At 32.9% G+C, this 21,273-nt stretch overlaps 1 protein-coding gene across 3 annotated transcripts in view; it reads left to right on the forward strand.

Moving 5' to 3' along the window:
* nwk (FCH and double SH3 domains nervous wreck) overlaps nt 1-21,273 on the forward strand; it is a 147,383-nt gene that overhangs the window by 93,652 nt on the left and 32,458 nt on the right. For all 3 annotated transcript variants that reach the window (XM_076134628.1, XM_076134629.1, XM_076134630.1), the window contains one exon: nt 18,597-18,741. In XM_076134628.1, coding sequence (XP_075990743.1) covers nt 18,597-18,741 — 145 coding nt within the window. The remainder of the gene's footprint in view (nt 1-18,596; nt 18,742-21,273) is intronic.

The raw sequence follows: 21,273 nt of genomic DNA on the forward strand, positions 1-21,273 counted from the left end.
GTTCGAGAGCCGCCTTGTCACAGTCGAGGGTTTGAGAAGGAAAGGCTAATCATTTCCTCAATTCAATTTCGAGTTTACTTGTAACATAACGCGTCTTTTCAAACAATAATTTAACTATATTACACAAAAATCTGCTCACAAACACGCGAACAATGAAATCGATACATGTAATACTCGTGTACCGAAGGCCTTACTTTCAATTATTTGGAACATGCTCGTAAAAAGCCTTTAATCGCTAAACGTTAAAATACAACATTTTGTAATTAACGCCGCGTTTTTTTTAGTTATAGACCACGGGTCAATGTACTCGAAGCATCGTGTAAGTTTATTTATTCAAAAGTAATATCTATTTTATATGTGCTTAAAAATTATGATTAAGTTAAAAAGACTTACGTGATGTCCGCTAGATGTCAGCATTGTCACTGTCTTATATATCACTTAATTTGGAAAGTCATATCACTTTGCAAAAAATCGCGGAAACATCCGCGGGACGGTCATCACGGCGACCAGTCCTAGGTCGAGGCGGCAGTGAACTGCTGTCGTATTGAAACACTAAGGCTACTATCAAGGCTTTGTAAATAATAAATAAGAAATCGCAGGCCACAATGCGACTGACAGCGACATCTTTTAATGATATGCGACAGTAATAACAGATACAATACAGTCGTCTTTGTCACTCACAAACAATTGCACTATTTACATTTCCTTTGTAAAAAAATAGATGGCATTAGTAGGCTCGTCGCGGTGCAATTTCCATGAAAACAATTTCCTTGGCATTTTCTAATAGAAAGGCGGACAATAGAGATATTTTTCAATAAAAATAGATGCACTTTTATGGTTTCAATAAAGACTAGGTATGAAGTGTAATAAAGAACTGAATAAGGCAGGTATTTGTTTAAGAAAATGTTCTTTGAGAGCACTTACGTTCCGTTAAAAGGTTGTATTCTCTTTGAAAAGCGCCTTTGTGTTTGCAAGATACATTTATTAGAAGTAATAAAAGGTTTTTGAGTCTCGCTCTAAAGAATATTGTTGAGAAATTCTTATACCTACGTACTGGCATATAGCGTTATAAGAGCAATTAGGAACATTTTAACAATGATCACGTACTCTCACTTGTTATGTGCAAAAATCAGTGTCAAAATATTGGCAACTAAATTGGCAACTAAATCTCTACTTACCATTTATCAAAGCTAAAAAGGGCTAACGATCTCTTTAGCAATTAAGTACTTTTCCACGCCAATTACGAAAATATGTATTTCAACATGAAAATCCTTCAAAGGATACTTTTACGGATCATTTTCGTTGCCTCTCATTATTTCTGATCTGTTTACAAATAACAGACTTCACAAGCACCCCAAAACATCCCTAATAATTTCATCTGCCACCCTTATATGCATCCTTTGTGGAAACTACATAACAGTCCAGACAGCTTGATGAAATATTCTGGAAATTTTTCCACGTGCTTCTGAAATTGTATTTGATTCCCCTTATGTGTTCCACCCCTGTACACAAGGGTAGTACTATACGAACTGTCGAATTTTGATACGTGGTGGTTCAGAGTCTAGACAGGTACTTAGTTCTCACCCCAAATTGAATGCGAGTTAATTGACCTCGGACGCGGACGTTCGTTTGTTTACGGCTACAACGCTTTTGGAGTTTAGAGATTTTACAATCAAATTAACTTAGTATAGACACAGGTCGTTGATATATTGAAACATTTATGAACTAAGAAATGCGACCTTTGTTGTAAAAGAGAATTAATTCATTAAGGCAACTTCTTGATACGTTACTCGGCGTGCAAATCATTTTAAACTTTGGTGCAGAGATAACATAGAATAACACGACTTCGTGCGAATCCTTTTATACTAATTACAGAAGGTTAAAATTTTCCTCTTACTTGATATCTATATAGCTTTTTAGCTAGCAACATATACGTCAAGAATGTCCAATGTCCATCAAACTACACATTATATCGAGGTGACCACATTAGCGATTGTTCTAAAAAGAGGCCTTTAGTCTCATTGTCTTAGTCTATGAATTAATGGCTGTCACTCAATCATTCTCTCAGTTGTGGTCCAAACGCCATTAGTGGCCTATTCTTGGAGTTCTATTTTGAGACACGTCTCAAGCTGTCTCTTACGCCTACTGCTAAAAGGGGTTGACAGTAACGTCTTCGTTGATGTGACTTGTAAAGGTCACGCAGTACGGAATATTATATCAAAATAACAGGAATAATAACTAAAAGCCGGCTTAGATACAAGCGTTATTTGCCACTGCTTGCGGTAAACCGCTTGGTTACGTTGTATTCCTGCTATTTACACCAAAGCGACCTCCTAAACAATAGTCTGTTTCTCTATTACTATCGAGTATCGACAACCGTCTTGCTTGAAGAATGAAAATCTTATCAACGCCTCTGACGGCGTCGTAAGAACTAATTTGGCAGTTCATCTTAAATGTCAAACTCAAGTTTCAATTGTAGAGAATCACGTAACAATACCGCTCTAGTCTCAAAATTTCTTATTTCTCGATTATTGTCTATCAATTCTGAATATGATTTTAATTTTATCCATAGTATCACGCCCATTATATCCAAAAATTTGGGCAGCGGTATATGAAAAACACTTACGTTTCGCCATTAATAAGGTAGCGAGCTTATTGCCATACCGGGACCGTTACCAAAATCCAGCTACCATCGAAAAATACTGTGACATAAATTAGACAAGACCAAAAACCATTTTCACGACCTGGGAATCTAACCCAAGACCTCACGATCAGTAGTTATATACACTCCCAACCGCACCACCGAGGCAGTTCAGTATTCAGTAGAGTAATATTGGTAATTAGACTATACCTTTATCAAAGTACATGACAAGTTGGTCAGCGGAGAATAATTAAAGGTTCGGCCGTTCTAGGCTGTTGTGGCATCGTCTCCATTTTGTTAATAGTTTGTTACTGAATACCGGTAATTATGTTGTTAGATAAAACGATTTGTAAGGAAAATGTTAGTGTTTAGGGTAAGGAAAGATTTAGAGCCTTTGAAATCGGTAGGGCTTTGTAGTATAGAGTACATCGATATATTTTTTTGTGTTCAAGTTTGAGAGTTAGTTTAAGAAAGTTTTTGATGCGTTACAATTAATCTCTTAACAATTAAATTACAATTTGATATTAAGTGTAACTTAAAAAAATATATATAAATTTTAAAGTATATTTACACGCTTTTATAACACGTCAGAAAAATATCGACAAGAAGATGATACAGTTTTTTTCAACATATTCCGAGGTATAGGTATATTTAACTTAAAGACAAGTGCAAAACACCAATTAATAGATGTCAACAGTCGTAAATAGACGTCATGTCGGACATTTTCCTTCGATATCATAATTGCTATTGCAACCCTACACTTGTAAAGTTTTAAATGCACTACGACGTGCGAAGAACTAGTAATTATATAATCAAACCGACAACAGAACGTGTTGTTTACATTCTAAAGTGACAATTATAGAGTTATACACAGTAATTATTAGATACAGTTTATAAATGTACATATTTGAATAGAACAAATGCACTAGAAATATTTATAATACAAAGATAAATAACAAGAATCATAATATGAAAGATTTTCTTCTAAACTATGTTCCTATTTATCTCTATGTTTCTAGTACCACAATAAACAAATGAATTTACAATTAAGGATCAATTTTTGGAATTAAAATTGATCCAAAAAAAATACGTAACTAGTTTTTTGATATATTTAATCTCACTTCAGTTAACTGTGATTTAAAGAAACCATAATTGGAGACGTTTTACAGCTCTTAATGTTATGGATAAGTGTTAAGTATCTATCAAACATATGAACTATGACAACAACTGTCAAAATCCCACCGCTAACGAATACTTATTTAGAAGTATGTCAAATCGGGGCTTAATATTAAAAATAAGTGTCAGAAAATTTATCCCATTGTTAGACTGACAGCTAGTACAACTACAACTGTCTTAATTTCGCCTGGTAAGCTTCAGACGCTTCTTTGGATCAAAAGAGGAAAAACCGTGAATTAAAAATGTCTAAAATGAATCATATTTCATAAAATTTAACGTGTTTTGAACATGTTATTAAGTACACTGTCAAATTGTTAGGGCTTGATTCTCTATTGCAAAAGCATTAATTATAGCTCGTTCTAATTGTCTGGATGTGAATTTAGTTAGAATATGGAGGGTGGAAATAATGGGTTTATGTCCTCCGCATATTTCAATTTTACAATGTATAATTTACGTTACCTTGTAATTTAGTCTTTTGTCCTTTTGATAGTGACAATTGAAAAGGGACATTTATAAAAGGAATACAATCTCGACGTTTTCATAAAAAAATATAGGCACTACAATTTTGACAATCATTTTGTGCGAGGTCGACTTTTTTTAAGACAAACACCTTACCTTATTCTATCGTTACCACAATTCTATGATTTTTTAAAATACTTTTACAAATCGTTAAACCATATAATATTCTGCATTCTACAAAATATCGAAAATTGCAAAACAAGAATCGCTTCCATACTTCATACATTTGTTAGTCTTTTCAGCAGTCGCTTTAAGTCTGAAGAATTTCAAACACTATAATACTATTGTAGGAGACCGCTCGCAGAAGACAAGCAATTTCCTTTTAAAGAGTTGTGTGGTTGACAAGAGAGTTTACAAAGGGCTCCTCTATCCGATTACACGGTTTAAAGCCGTGTGTCGGTATTGCCCACCTCTGTACGCTTATGATGACATTTAGTGCGCAACTAAAGCAAAAATACGTATACGATATCACACTTTCAAAAGCATTTTTATCACAAAAAATAGTAAAATGTCTACTGGTTTTTCGCTTTAAAGTAATTTTGCACAAAAAGCATTGTATATTTATTGCTAACTAATAGTAATACTTTAATTAATATTTTCTTTTCAAGAAATACGATTGAGAATGTGATAGTGTATACATATGTTTGCTCATAACAGTACATTTTTATTTCAGGTATGCTTTTTTACTTAGACTGTGTTTTGATGTTTATAGACCATTTTAAAACGACCTACGCGCTAATTGTTTGAGGTTATAGACTGAGTGACATTTATTCTGTAATCCAAGTTATCTGGCAGTAATTAGACGAAACACTGTTTAAGTACCTAATGCTCTATGCTTCATAAACTAAGCCGCTTCGCCAAATTCTGGCAAAATCTAGCAGTAGCAGTTTTTTTATGTGTGTGTGGTAGTGTAGTGTGAGTATCTTTGTCGTAATTTAAGATTGTGTCTCTTAAGACGTTGTTTGTTTGTTTTATTGTAAATTAATTAAAAACAACACTAAATCAATTACTTTCAAACATAGACATAGAGCTTCAATATTTGTCTAGAACGTTGTTTATGAATAAAACTACAGGATACAAAACATTTATAGCTCGTATCGTTCAAGCAACAAACTTTTAGGGATAGTTTACTTTTAGCTTGACGTATTAAATGACTAAATTAGTTCTTTTGACAAGCGCTAATCTTATTATATTGGAAATAGATGATTATAACTATCGACAACATTTTTAGTTAATTAGTCATCTGTAGTGCGATTATCTACAAACGGTAATAATAAGTATTGAGAAATTGACATGTAAAATACTGCATAAATAATTTTTACAAGGCCAGTTAGAGGCGTACACCAGTAGCGCAATTCTGTATAGTCTGTATTGTCGAGTATTGAAAGTTTGACATTTAGAATGTATTGCTAAAATAGTTCCTACGACGCCCGTTAGAGGCGCTGATCAGATTGTCATACAAAATTTCTCAATGACAAACCGGTTGTCGGTAGTCGATAGTAGTAGAGAATCGCGCTACTGTTTCGCGACTTTCCACATTGGATACTATCGAAAAGCGAGCGTATGACTATTGAAAATTAGTTCTAGCGGAATACGCTTAGGGCTCGGATCAGTTTTCTATATATATATTTGATCAATATAGTTCTAGAAAAAATCGCTAAGGACATTTAATTTTATTACTTTTTTACATAACATTTATCGATAGTTGATAGTGCAGGAAATTGCCGTTTTGTTTGTTATAAAGACAGATCTTTCTTGCGTGCATTGGAGAATAATGTGTTTTCTTTTATTCACAGTTAATACTTATTTTGTTATCATGAGTTAACAAATACACACTATACGGAGGAAAAAACTAGATCTTTAATATATACTGATTGTACGATTGTACGATTATAAAATTGATTTTAAGAAATAGAACACTTAGTCATGGTATCGGAGACAAAAATCAAGTAGGAACATTTTCTCAAATGACATTTTAAAAACTTGAATATATATAGCTCATTTGAAATACCCATTATAATTGAGTATTATGGCTGCATTCTTTGTTCAAAATAAATTACCCGAAATATATTAATTAGTTATTATGTTTCAAATGTACCACGAAAGTGCAAGTTAGTTATTAAACTAGTGATGAGTTCGGATTTGATTGCGTGCTACTAAAATGAGGTATAGGTTTCTGAAAGGTTGTTTAATTTATTGACCAACTTAGGAGATAAGGCCTAACCTAAGTCCTTGTTGAAGGAGAAACATATCTAGTAGCGGGACAGTAATGGGTTAAATTTATTTAATAAATGTTGAAAAGATGATGTCTTAAAAATATTGATTTAAATAATTAACTGTTATTGTACCATTTCAATAGAAATTGTAATATAAAACTGTAGGTTAAAAGTTCATTAGATAAAAGATTCTTGTCTTAGTGCAAGCTTGAAACAAATTAAATTCTTGACGCCGTAGACTACTGCTACGACGTAGACATTGCTACGAGTAGCTACGAGGTGCTACGTACAGAGATAAGTAGTGATAACTATGCTTGTTTGAGTTTTCGTAATGAATTTAAAAAATGTATATAAAGGGTTATTAAATCTTAAATCTCCTTCACGATCATAGGCTTATGTGCATGTAAGGCAATTTAGCAGTATTGTAATTTAATTAATAGGTACAAAGGCATAGTTTAGGTATGTGCGTAATCATTGCATACCTCTCGATAATATCGTCTAACGGGGTTGCCAGGTATCTTGTTTATTAGTAATAATTGCTGGTTTAAGCGATGATTGATTAGCAATTGTCTATGATATAATTTTTGTTTCAATATTCTTGATAGAAATTGAGTAGTATATATTCAGTTCAGGGATCGCTTCTTTTTGCAATTGTAAGTATCACCACAACATTTACGATTTTAATTTGGTTTTGATGTATTTTCTTTATCATAGTTTTTGTTCATCTAATGTAGATGTAAATTTGTTTTTGTAACACAACGACATTTTTCGACTTTTATACTATTGTTATAAATTTAATATCGTTCAATAATTTTGAAGAAATTTATTTTCTTCATCTGTTTGTGTTTTTTAATGTTTATTTTAGAACCATTTGAAGCTGACACCTGCTACACGTTCAGCTGGAGGAACGATGTCATTTTGCTCTCCGGTTATTTGTAATCCTGAGATCGAAATGTCTTTCGTATCCTCTTGCTGGCCAATCACACATCGAAGCTGCACATGAATATTGCACCCTTACACATTTTCTTCAAAGGCATATTTAGTTTTCTGGACTATTCCCGCACTAAGAATTGCTCTTGTGTCGCGGGGATATTTACAACCATACCAACAACGGACACAAATTACAACCATACCCGAAAGAAAAATATCTGTGTTGTACAAATAATTGTTGTGGGAATCGAACCCACGACCTCCCGACACAATGGTAACGGCGTGGCGACCTAAGCCACTGCGCCACGAAGGCAGTCAAATATCGTCGTTATAGTTAAAAAGTTTTGGGCTGGTATTGAAGTTTGTCCCCAAAACTGACTTAAAACTTTAAAACAATGTCGATGAAGACGACGAGGCAGCCACGATAGCACCATCATGCTCAAGATGTGAGAACCACAAGGCGCGATGTCCACTGCTGGGTATAGTCCTCACTCATAAACATCCCCTACACTATAAGAATTCAAAGGCAGTTGTGTATTTACACATTTATTTGTCGCCAAAAATGCAAGTGACAGCAACGTCAATGGGATTTACCAAAAGCTTTTCTATAGACTAGTCGTAACTCGAGGCTAGACTCTGTAACTGTAATTTGTGCGTTAAAGGCTCGCAAAATTTAAAAGTACATCTCTTTAAATTTTGTGATCCTTACACTCCATGAATTATAGCGACTTCAGATAGAAGAATAGAACTAGAAGACTGGGAATATAGACTAGATATATATAGTTTATACTAATGACAATGATGTGCTCAAACCTTGATGCATTATAGATGAACAGAACCAGAAACCCATGGTCACTGACAACGTGATTGTAGAACCTTTGCGTCATCCATACATTGGTTCTTTCCAACTCATTATTACCTGTTAAGTCCTCATTGGTTAAGAATATTCTAAGGCGGAGTTCTGTCTAACCCCGCCTCCGTTTGCTGGCCGTGATTGCTATTTTTACCTGTCCTTTCCTTTCTATGTATTATTTAAGTGCATTGTCCATGAGTGCAGGTGACACTGGACGAATGGCTGATCGATAATATTAGTTATTCCTGAAGGCAATTTGAAATTCAATTCTATTTGCCTTTATGTCGATGGAACTAGCAAAGACTGTATTCGAAATGTATGAACGATTGTAAAAATAAAGTTATTCCATTACTGTCCTGCTGAACGTAAATCTCAAAGAAAGAATGGTCAAGTCGCATATACATAATAGTAAATGTATTTTAAAAGTAGAAAATTGACTTAGGCAATACAGCAAGATATCAAATGAACTCCTTTTTTCAGAAACTTTACAATCTGTATTAATGCACGAACTCAATAACATTCTCACTTACGCTACTTCTACGCGAAATTTCTGGGGCTCGATTTTCTTACAAGTACTTTATTTCGCACTATTTATTTTTTTACCGTCTAGTGTGTGTTTGTTACTACATGACATAACCATTATATTATTTTCCAAAAAACATGCCTAGCCTAGTCGTGACCTTCTGTCATTTGAAATATTTTTTCTAGAAATGACTTTGTCTTGTATTCGTTTCCTTTACCTTTTATATCCATACGTTTCAACATAAATGATTTATATAAACTAATCCTGCTATATAACTTTTTTTTTGTTAAACAACGCAAAGAAACCATGAGCTGATACTGTTAGCCGGTTACCTGCGATGCGCGATAGATAGTCTTGCGTATCTCTTGTAAGCGGCAGCTCTATCTCCTCTCAATCATCGTTATCAAAAATTGAAGAACATCAAGTTAGCCCAACAAAGAGTGTGTGAGAGAGAGTTGCAATAACTAAACTAGGGTTTACTTTGCACATTGCTGTTTGTAAATAATTTGCGAACTAAGTCCAAGTTTGTATAGCTACTTCTTCTTCTACTCTCACACGAAGATTGCAGTAATTTTTACATCTTCAACATTCATCATTATATTTAAGTTTAAAAAGTGTATGATATGTACTCACCTTTTTTCAATTCTATTTGCCTTTATGTCGATGGAACTAGCAAAGACTGTATTCGAAATGTATGAACGATTGTAAAAATAAAGTTATTCCATTACTGTCCTGCTGAACGTAAATCTCAAAGAAAGAATGGTCAAGTCGCATATACATAATAGTAAATGTATTTTAAAAGTAGAAAATTGACTTAGGCAATACAGCAAGATATCAAATGAACTCCTTTTTTCAGAAACTTTACAATCTGTATTAATGCACGAACTCAATAACATTCTCACTTACGCTACTTCTACGCGAAATTTCTGGGGCTCGATTTTCTTACAAGTACTTTATTTCGCACTATTTATTTTTTTACCGTCTAGTGTGTGTTTGTTACTACATGACATAACCATTATATTATTTTCCAAAAAACATGCCTAGCCTAGTCGTGACCTTCTGTCATTTGAAATATTTTTTCTAGAAATGACTTTGTCTTGTATTCGTTTCCTTTACCTTTTATATCCATACGTTTCAACATAAATGATTTATATAAACTAATCCTGCTATATAACTTTTTTTTTGTTAAACAACGCAAAGAAACCATGAGCTGATACTGTTAGCCGGTTACCTGCGATGCGCGATAGATAGTCTTGCGTATCTCTTGTAAGCGGCAGCTCTATCTCCTCTCAATCATCGTTATCAAAAATTGAAGAACATCAAGTTAGCCCAACAAAGAGTGTGTGAGAGAGAGTTGCAATAACTAAACTAGGGTTTACTTTGCACATTGCTGTTTGTAAATAATTTGCGAACTAAGTCCAAGTTTGTATAGCTACTTCTTCTTCTACTCTCACACGAAGATTGCAGTAATTTTTACATCTTCAACATTCATCATTATATTTAAGTTTAAAAAGTGTATGATATGTACTCACCTTTTTCATAAATTTAGATTTTTGTTGGTGAAAAAGTACGGTAGTCATTGAGATTGCTTTTTTTAAACTTTTTAATGTATTTTAGTAATAGCACTAAATGATGTCAGTAGCATTTTCTATTCTATTTACCTTCAAACGTAAAATTGGTGGCAATACATAAAGTTATGAGAAAGTACTTAGCTGCTAACCGCCATTTACTTAAAAAATAAAAAAGTGTAACAAAGTAAAGCTTCAAAACTATTATGTTAACATAAAACTGTACTATCTCAAGGTATTTATTTATAATATATCATTGAGTTTCATTTTCGTTATTTAATTCATATTCATATCCATACTGATATTATTTTGCTTTCACGGCTAAACCACTGATAATAACCTCTCAAGCGCCCGGCCACCGTCTCACGGTTGAATGTTCTACCCCCGTCAAGCGCCCCGCCACCGTGGTACGGCAAAACGATCTTACATTTAAAAAACGTAGAAACGAAATGCTAAAACTATGTTTATCCCTTTCAAACATATTTGACATTGAAGCTGATGAAACGAGACGACGATCTAATGCACACACTTGAATAAGTGGTTGATATAGGCCAGAGAGCACCTTAAACAACATCTGACCCAACGACATGTTCCTTTATGACCAGTATTGTAAATCCTTTTTTTAACTAATTTTAAAGATTTGAGTATATTTTACAGTTGGATTTTAATGTCATTATTCATTAACTACACGATAAGACCTTTCGTCATATTATTTTGTTTGCCTAAAAATATTTTTTAGACTTTCTTCAAACACATGCCTAAAGCACAAAATATTCAGATTAAACCGACTATTGTACTACCACTATCAAATATTATTTGTGGTTTATTTTTTTAATCTATAGCAAATTTTATGTAGATTTCAAATATATAAGGTATGTCTAGGGTGTTAGTATTAAAATATGACGGAATCGGCGCTTAAACGCCAACCGGCAATTCAATTTCGCGCGCCATTTTTGGCCTGGACGCTTAACGGTATATTTGGTTTTTGACGTTGGGGCGCTCGAGAGGATAAGGAGTAGTTAAGGACCCAAAGTCAAAATTTGGCCACAATTTTATCAAAATTACCCACAAGTAGGGTTCAATTTTAGTGAATTCTCATTCATTTGTTGGCTATCTATAAATGGGTTATTGAAACAAACGTGTCTAAATACTTTGACAACATAATGCTCAGATTATGTTATCAGCTAGTTTCAGCGCTGGCACTGCGGTCCGGCTGTCATCAGAACAATGGCGTCGAAACGTACATAAGTACGGATAGCGAAAATTTTGCATTCAAAAAATATATCTTTATAATGCCTATTTCATAATAAGTCTAGTTTATATTATAAAAGTTTGAGGAATCTGGGCAAAGCGTCATAGATAAATAGGTATGTAATTTACTTATGAATACAGCATTACCTCTAAATAAATAAAGATATAAAAAAAAAAATACAGCATTAATAAAAGTAAATTTTCTGTTCAGTCAAGAAAATACAAGCTATTCTATAGTTCGACCACTTAGTAGGGGCTTGTAGAACATACAACCATTAAGAATTTAGAATTCATTCACTTGCACGCAGTGTACAGTGGCCTGTTTGCTACGACTACGTTTTGGATACACATCAAAACTTCATTATATTCTAGTTAAATGCATTTCAAGGCATTTTACTGAGTTAAAAACTATAACAAGTAGGTATAGATAGGTATATACCATAAAATCAAACTGTAAACATCGTTAGGTCATACAAGCGTTGCGTGATAAGATTTGTGAAAGAAACCTCGGCAAAATGTCAACAAACAAGTATCGTGTTGTGCAAATAACGGCTATCAAAGCAATTGATATAATTTGCTTTTGAAAAGGAAATCTTAGGTAATTTTTGCAATCAAATCTAGACAACCTATAGTACTCACAATTACTGTTCAATCATCAATAGAGTTGATTAGTTGTAATTCCCTGTAAGAAGTCTTAAATAATAAACTATATTACTAATAATCTTTTCTAGATTCATTTCTTCGCAGCTAATTTGCGTCTATAGAAAGCTTTCAGTACTTTTCCATTTCGAATAATATTAAATTTATTCCGTAAAATTTCAAGTGGAGAATCGCAGAAGTAAGCCTCGAATGAGCGAGTTTTTTAATTAGTATTTCATTTTATATGATTCGTGTAGAACGTGTCGGTCGGAAGGAATGAAATGTACGTAGCAAGTATATTTCTACAAGAAATTCGGTTTTGTTACTTATATTTTGGTAATACTTTTTCTACTTATTGATATACCAACTTAAAGATTAGACCCGGTTCTTAAATAAAAAAGCAAATTATCTTATTGAAATTCTTGTACCAAATTAATGACTTAGGCAAAAAAGCAATCGGCCTTATAAATTAAAGTAATACTAAACAATCAATTGATTAATGAGTTTGAATTACAAAAAAAATCTAGTTCTTAGTTTTAGAAAGCACATAGATAGTAGCAACCTCCTTGCCATTCATTTTTCAAAAAAAATGTCTTGGACTTGCATTTTAGAAGGTTTTTTTTACTAACTACAACTCTTCCGAAATGCTGAGCGTTTTTGCAAAAGCAGGAAGCTAGGACGACTGGCTAGCAAATTAATAGCGAGTTTAAAAAAAAAACATTTTTCAAATATTGCTTTTTTGTCATACTTTTGTTTATTTCGATATTTCCAATTTATTTTTCGTATTCTGTTTTTACTATTAATTAAAAAGTCATATTTGTATAACATTTAAAATGTCCATTTTAGTAAACAAAAGTTTTGAATGAATACGCTCGCGGCAGTATGTTTTCATATGAAATAAAATAAACCATTGAAACCTATTTTAAAAGCAACATTTTGACAGTTTCAATAGAATATGCCAAAAAAATATTGTTTAAACTCGATGTTCATGTTTTTTTTGTAAATAGGTATATATTTTGTTGTTGGCGCCATCCTATTACAAAATAACTGAATAGCCGGAAAGTCTGTAACATTCTGCGTGTGTACCAACAGATTCTAAGACATCTCTATTAAATTTTCAAACACGTTCATTCATTTCAGATTTTTTTCATGTAAATTAAACCGCAGTGGAATATATTAAGTTTTTGGTAGTTTTTCTAATTAAACTTAAAATGCTTCTTTCGTATTCAAAATCATACCATACCGATCTTTCTTGAAGAAATAATCTCAAAAACACTTAAAATAACAAACAAGTTTTAATTATTATTGACAATTACAATTAATAAATTAACATTTACATTACATTTTAATCCAAAAACCAAACAAGTTTTTAACAAATTTTGTACAAACAAAGCCACTAAAAGCTATTAAACGTAAACCGAACACTAAAGTGAATAAATAGGATCTATCAGCAAAATGGCCGCTGCGTTAAATACGTTTACGTCAACCTGCCAATTACAAAACAACTATTTGGTTTAAATAATCGGAATTAGCTGACACTCGTACAACATTTAATTTCCTATTTCAGCAGTTTAGGAGTTGTTTGCTAAAATATTAAACAAACGGCTAGGGAATATAATTTTAAAAAGTATAGCCCTTATTTAAAAAAGGACTTAGGGATGTTTTGCGTTTTTAAGTATGTCTAATTTTAAGGCTTTCCTTTTGTAATTTCCTATATTTAATAAACGCCTTTGATGATTTTTTCGAGTATTTAACTAAACAAAACGACTTTAAGACGTTCCGAGTCTTTAACTACTCTTTGATAAAGTTCATTACTATCGATTCAGTGTTTAGTTTTGAAAGTTTAGAACACAGACTTTTACATTTACAAAATTATACTATTTCCAATTTTACAAAAAGTAGCTCTTGATTTAGCCAAGAAACGTTACACGATACGATAGACTTTCGTAACAATAATATTAGTACGGATATGGATATCCGAAATTGTCTAGTTTAAATTACATAGATCACTTCAGATTGGTGATCTACATTACTTGTTAAGATAAGCTCAACAGGTGTACTTGCAATATCCACACTGTCTGCTTTAATGGACAATTATGAAGCACCTGTTACTATGTATCTAGTTAATTGATATATCTGTGTAAAATGGAACGGCGTTTGTCAAAAGAAATGATTTAGTTTGACAGGATTTTGACGTTTGATCGATACGAGCTCGATGCGATGACATCGAGATTTTAAAACTATGCATGTGTTTGAAACAGTTTAATTTTTTATGTAGGTTTTGATTACTATCTTCAAATATTCGAAACAAACTACGTTCAGAATTTTGAAGTCTATAATTTGGTTTAAAGTTCCTAAACTCTAAGAATTATTTGTAGTCTTAACAAAAATATTTAAAATGCCGTTGTATTACTCCTTTTTCTTCAATCATAAATATCAAACAAAAAAGTCTAAGTATTATTTCTTATTTTACAAGAATCGTGTTAACGCAGTCAGCGTATAAATAAGATCTAGAAAGCGACATCGGAAATCCAACTTTAAAACAATGCATTGGAGTTTGAAATTACTTTTCAACTACTTGTTTAGAAATAAGAGAATGACAAAGTTATAATGGAGAAAGGATTTCTTGAAATACATCCACATGTCCGACGTTTTACTCCTACGCGTTGAGTTTCTGACACTTGCTTTATGTATTTTCTTTTGATATATTATAGTAGGTACTAGTTTTGTGAAATATTTAGAGAAAGATATTCAGATTGAAAATATTTAATTTTTTACGCTGCTATGAAATAATAGTAAAAGGTAAAGGTAAATCATTGTCTAGATTGATTTAAAAAAAACCTTATGAGTATTACAATTTCACTGTGGTTGTTGACTGCTACGTGTGCTACAATGCTACGCTTTTCGTAGCACTTCGTAGCACATGCTTCATTACATACTATTTTCGTACTAACGTCATAATACTGTAGCAATCAGCCATAAAATACTGAGGAAAAGTTATACAACTACTTACCGTACTACTAATAATAATAATTTGATACTGTCGTCATGACCTTAAACAAATGACAATACACCCAAAACAAAACACCGCAAGGTACACGTGACGCTATTGTCCGCTTAATTGAATACAATGTCTCAGTACAATATTAGTTTAAGCCTGAATGCAGGTAGTAAGACATACAATGAGCCAATCAGCGCAACGTGCTTGCAACTTGCAACGCCAACAGTAGGTAGAAAACGAACCTATTCATAGTTTACTGTACCTTGAAGGTACAAGATACGTCTAAGATCACGTAGGAGTCTTGTAGTTTAATGAATCATTGTACATGACTGGAATAATAGATTTGATAACTATTGGTATAGGAAGATATGTAATTATGAATATGATACTTCGTATATGCATGTATATGGAGCTGAATTAAAGCTTTCTTAAATCACTTTTATTTAGAGAAAATTGGCAACAAGAAGGGGAGATTAGGTAGTTTGGAGACTTCAACCAACCGTTACATAGCCGCAAGCAAAGAAATTAAATAATACGGTACATATTACAAATTGGGTTGACATAATTGATTGTCAATTTTAGCCGATTGTACCCACAGCAAATAGGCAGAGTGTTGGATTAGGTTTCAATGCATATTAAACCTAGAAAACGCGATGCTACAAGCAAAGGAAACACTGTGCTCACGTGCAGTTATATTTCTATTTCAGTGCCGATTTTTGAAAAATTCAGCATATTTTATAGAACATAAACTACTTTACAGCTAACTAGGCATTCACTTATCTCTTTGCTTAATAAAACTATAAATATTAATACATAAAAACCACATTTGAAACAAAAAAGAGACTAACAAAAAATACGGTACATACAAAAATAGGCTTGACATAATTAATTGTCAATGTTAGCCAATTGTACCCACAGCATATAGGCATAGTGTTATATCAGGTTTTAATAAATATTAAACCTAGATTACGCGATGCTACAAGCAAAGGACTACCTTCGGTACTAGGAAATCAAGCAACGATATGTGTGACTTTGAAACAAAGTACCTAGAGCATATTTATTTTTGTAAATGTGCGTTTCTCGCCATCAAACGTCAAAGTTTGGCGAGTTTATTTGCAATGAACACTAACTGTAATGTTTGTTTGTACAAAATAAATAAAAAAAATATTAAAACAGTATTAAGATTTTACTAAAATCTATAATAACCCGTTTCTACAATCTAACTGCGTCGCTAGTTTTGTGGGACGTTAACTAAATAACTGTGTTATAAAGATGTTTAATAAATAAATAATACGACTTCGGTGCATTAGGATGGAGATGGCACATTAGTTCTATGTCGACTCTAAGAATTGTACCTAGAGCAATGTGCACGATATTTGTTTCTAGGCTAGTAATTCCTTTGACTATACTTTACAAATGTTGTGCTACAAATATGGCTATTGTGTCTTATGTTCATAAGATACTGGCTGAAACCGGAATTTTTAATGCCATGGTGTTCGGGGTAGATGTCCGTAAGGGTGTCGCCAAAACACTGCCAAATTCCTACCTTTTTCAGGTATATGATTTCACTATATATAAAGGACTTTATATAGATACATGACACGGTGCATAAATAAATTGAGTCGGTCTACCGTCTTGTCGACTTTAGCCCAATGTACCCACATCAAATTGGCACGACTTCAATTCATAAGTTAGTTCAATAATTAAACTTATTAAAATCCAGTGCTACAAACAAGCAAACATACAAACAAATTATAAACCTCAAGATACCGAAGAAAAATGCATGGATGTATTTTTAAATAGACGTAGATAGTTAAAAATGATACTTAGAATTGTATGTTATTATAGATGAATACCTTAGACGCATGGTTTAAATATAATAATATTTATTATATTCTCCGGTGCAACCCGTGGGGTCGATAATAATTATAAACTTATGTCGATCTATTACACTGTACCCAGAGCAAGTTGGCAAAATGGGATCACATGTTTTCTTTACACTTATTATTTTTTGAAAACCTGAAAAACAATTTGCCACAACCAAAGGAAACCAAACAAAAATTGCTGTGTTTCTTAGATTTTTACAGGTGTTTTTTTCAGGTAACGCATGTTTAGCAGTAGCGCGATTTTTTACTACTATCGATTTAGCATCCTTAATTAATATTTCCAACAACATTTTTGTATTCATTTTGATTGCTATACTCTCGAGAGTTTGACATTTGAAATGTACTTCAAACATAGTTCTTATGGGGCCCGCTAGAGGCGCTGATCAGATTGTCATAAAATATACGTCATTAGTCAGTGGTCGATAGTCGATAAATGTAGAAAATCGCGCTACTGATGAGTTTGGTATCAGATGTGTGTGTGTATAAAAAAAAGTTGTATATAGATTTTTGCTGTTTTTGATGTATTTTTGTGCATTGTATTTGTGTATTATATATTAATATTATAAGTATCGGTGTACCGAATGAGCGCGACATAAAACATGTGTCGTGCTTAGATTTTACACCAACAGTAACCTGGCAGTAGGTGTATCTGGTACTAGTGTTCATTATTGAATGCTAGCTACATCTACTGCTACAAACAAAGTATGAAATACTCTTCATTTATGAAGAAAAAACATACTTTAAACTTTTATAACCTGTGTTTACTTTTAAGACTGCTTTTAGAGTATAGTAAGATAGTTTAAGATACGCAACTTTTTAAAACGAGACAGGCAATTCGTTTTAATAATAGTTCAGTTGATAAAGATGTAAAAAATAAGTGATTTGATGCGATAATCATTCATCATTCTATTGAGTTTATTTTGTACTGACTGAGCTTTTATCACATCAACACCAAACACTGTAGCTTTGCTGAACATATACTTTATTATTTTAAAAGAATAATAAACAAAAGCAAACGCTGGCGTTTATTTAATTGACACTTTTAAGTGCATAATTTTGTTATTTATTAGTTTCACATAAGAAGATAATTTGGCTTGCGATTTCATCATTATATTTATTTTGTTTGTAAATAATCATCTAACTGTCACAAAAAGAGAAAAAAACACATGCCCGGTTTCCGAGGGACATTGAGCGGTAGTTTATATATTCAGCTTAAACGCTATTAAATACATAAACTACCACTATATTTACCTCAGAAACCGGGAATTAGTAATCTAAATTTACTCAAAGCAAAGTTAATTTAAGATTTTTAATGGCAGAATTGTACACCATATAACGTATTTCATAATATTGTTGGTGTAAGGAAAGCTCAAGGTGCTGGTCTTGTCCCCAGGAACATGTGGAACGTATGGCGTACTGTGCTGGAGGAGAACGAGAAGCTGGCGCGCGCTCGCCTCGCCGCCGTCGAAGTGTTCCAGCAACAGATCGCTGATGAAGCTAAGTTCTTGAGGCAACATAAGCTGAACGTTGCCAAGAAGGTACGTGAATTAATAAGTTAGAGGAGACCCCTGCAGTTTAAAAACAATATGTATATCATTCTGGCGGTTCCACATTGGAGCCTTGATAAAGATAAATTTAATATACATATAATAGAATTCGGTAATTAACGCTTTCATTCCCATTTGCGTTAATTTCCGTATTCTATTATTTATATATTAAACATGCAACGCGAGGAGTTCAGAGTTTAGATAAATTATTGCATAACTGTGTACATATGATGTTACAATTGGTGTTGTATCAACAGTTTTTCCATATTGAATTTATGTGACAACGCGTCTTGCTTTAAAAGATAGCGAATTGTCCGCGAAGACCATTAAAAATTATGGTCACGCCTGTTCACGGCAAAAGTATGGAGCCGCCATTTCGAGTTCTCGTAAAACACTATGTAAATGTTTATTTATTTATTTGTAAAAATAAAAGTAATGTATACGAGATTTAAGGTTCTATTCTCGAGTCGAGTAAACTGCTAACTCACTCGTTATATGGCAGTGTTCTCGCCTATAACATGATACTGTCTAAATAGCAAGACGTGGATGTAATATACATCTGTGACTAAACTTTCTATTATAACAGGTGAGATATTATAGCAAAATTAATAAATAAAACAGATAAATAAACATTTATATAGTATATAATATTGATGGTGCAAACGAGAGAGTGCAACATTCAATTGTGTTGTCCTCAGCAATTGTACCTAGAGCATATTGGCAACGGCGATGAAATAGATCGATTAAGTCTAAAGATTCTGTACCTAACCGCTGCCACAAACAAATCCTTATTTTAATAAATACTTCTTCTTATCGTATGGTTAGTGGTCAACCTAGTGTCAAAGTTGTTCAAGCCCGAATGCCTTTGACATGGCTTAACGACTGTTATCGTAGTAGATAACAACCGGGACCGACTTTTTACGTGCCCTCCGAAGCACGGAGACGCCCAGTTCAAATACCACTATGCGGTCACCCATCTGTGGAGTGACCGCGCCAAGGGTTGCTTAACCCACAGATCTTAGAATAGATTTCTAAAGATACTTGGAATTAAACTAACGTAGAATACACAGGAGACTCTCAATTTTAAGTTATGAGTTTTTGTAGCTACTTATGAAAATCAGATTTCAAATTACCTACTTTATTAAAATTAGATTTCAACTTAAATACAAGCAGACTGATTGAAAAGTAAATCTTTTACTACATTCCGGGTTAGTAAATTTGTATAGCTTTGGAAAGATAGAAATGAATATTTCTTGCTCACGATTCCTAGAAATAAAACTAATCATTTTGAAATCTCATTTAATTAAGATGGATTTGATAAAACCTTTGATTTGCAAAAGGGATGAAATCTCTTTGATGGATATTAAAATCTTGTATGTGTGCGTTTCTAATAAAAAATAGTAAGGGAATTTTTCTAATAGTCTAGAATTTCTTATCCGTTCTAGTTATTAATTGGACTTTATTTCACGTTTAGGTTTCTTTTAATTTAGCATTTTAATGTAGTTAGGTCTAAACTCAAAACAGATCAAAGCTAGTTTAGTAAATATACAATTTTTTGCCGATTATCGTCCCTCTGCTGGGCTAAGGCCACCCTCATTTGGTACCAGTTGTTCCCCACTGTCTGTTCCACAATAATATAATAGTGTTTAGACGCAAACAAGACCAACAATTTATGAAACAGCATATTAAATGATACATAAACGACACAGCAAAACATTTCGACTTTTATATATTAATTGTCTTTACTTAAAGTGAAAATATATTAAATCTCATTTTATATATTTTTACACGACACGATACGGTATTCATAACAATTATGACTATCGCATAATGTGTGTGTTCAATAGAAAATATTATTGTCCCCTAATTAACTATCAGATAAAAATAATAATCTCATACATCGTTATAATAACTTGTTATTTATCTGCTATCACATGACATAACCGTGCTCATTAGTCGGGAGTATCAAGTTACCTGCTGCAGGGCTGCATCAACGAACTCAGTACCCATATTGATGACGTCATTCGATATGTTCCAAAGATGGGATGTAATTTGTATTGAAGATGGTTGGACGATGGACGATTATCTATACTAATATTATAAAGCTGAAGAGTTTGTTTGTTTGATTGTTTGATTGTTTGATTGTTTGATTGTTTGATTGTTTGATTGTTTGATTGTTTGATTGTTTGATTGTTTGATTGTTTGATTGTTTGATTGTTTGATTGTTTGATTGTTTGATTGTTTGATTGTTTGATTGTTTGATTGTTTGTTTGTTTGAACGCGCTAATCTCAGGAACTACTGGTCCGATCTGAAAATTTCTGTGTTAGATAGTCCATTTATCGAGGAAGGATATAGGCTATATATCATCACGCTACTACCAATAAGAACAGAGTACCAGTTACAAAAAGTTACAAAAACGGGGAAAATGTTGACCCATTCTCTCTTATGTGACGCAAGCGAAGATGCGCGGGTCAGCTAGTTGTCTAATTAGTCTACTCTTTAAAAGAGCAAGCCGTGATTTA

The sequence above is a fragment of the Anticarsia gemmatalis genome, chromosome Z (assembly GCF_050436995.1).
Source record: "Anticarsia gemmatalis isolate Benzon Research Colony breed Stoneville strain chromosome Z, ilAntGemm2 primary, whole genome shotgun sequence".
NCBI lineage: Eukaryota > Metazoa > Arthropoda > Insecta > Lepidoptera > Erebidae > Anticarsia > Anticarsia gemmatalis.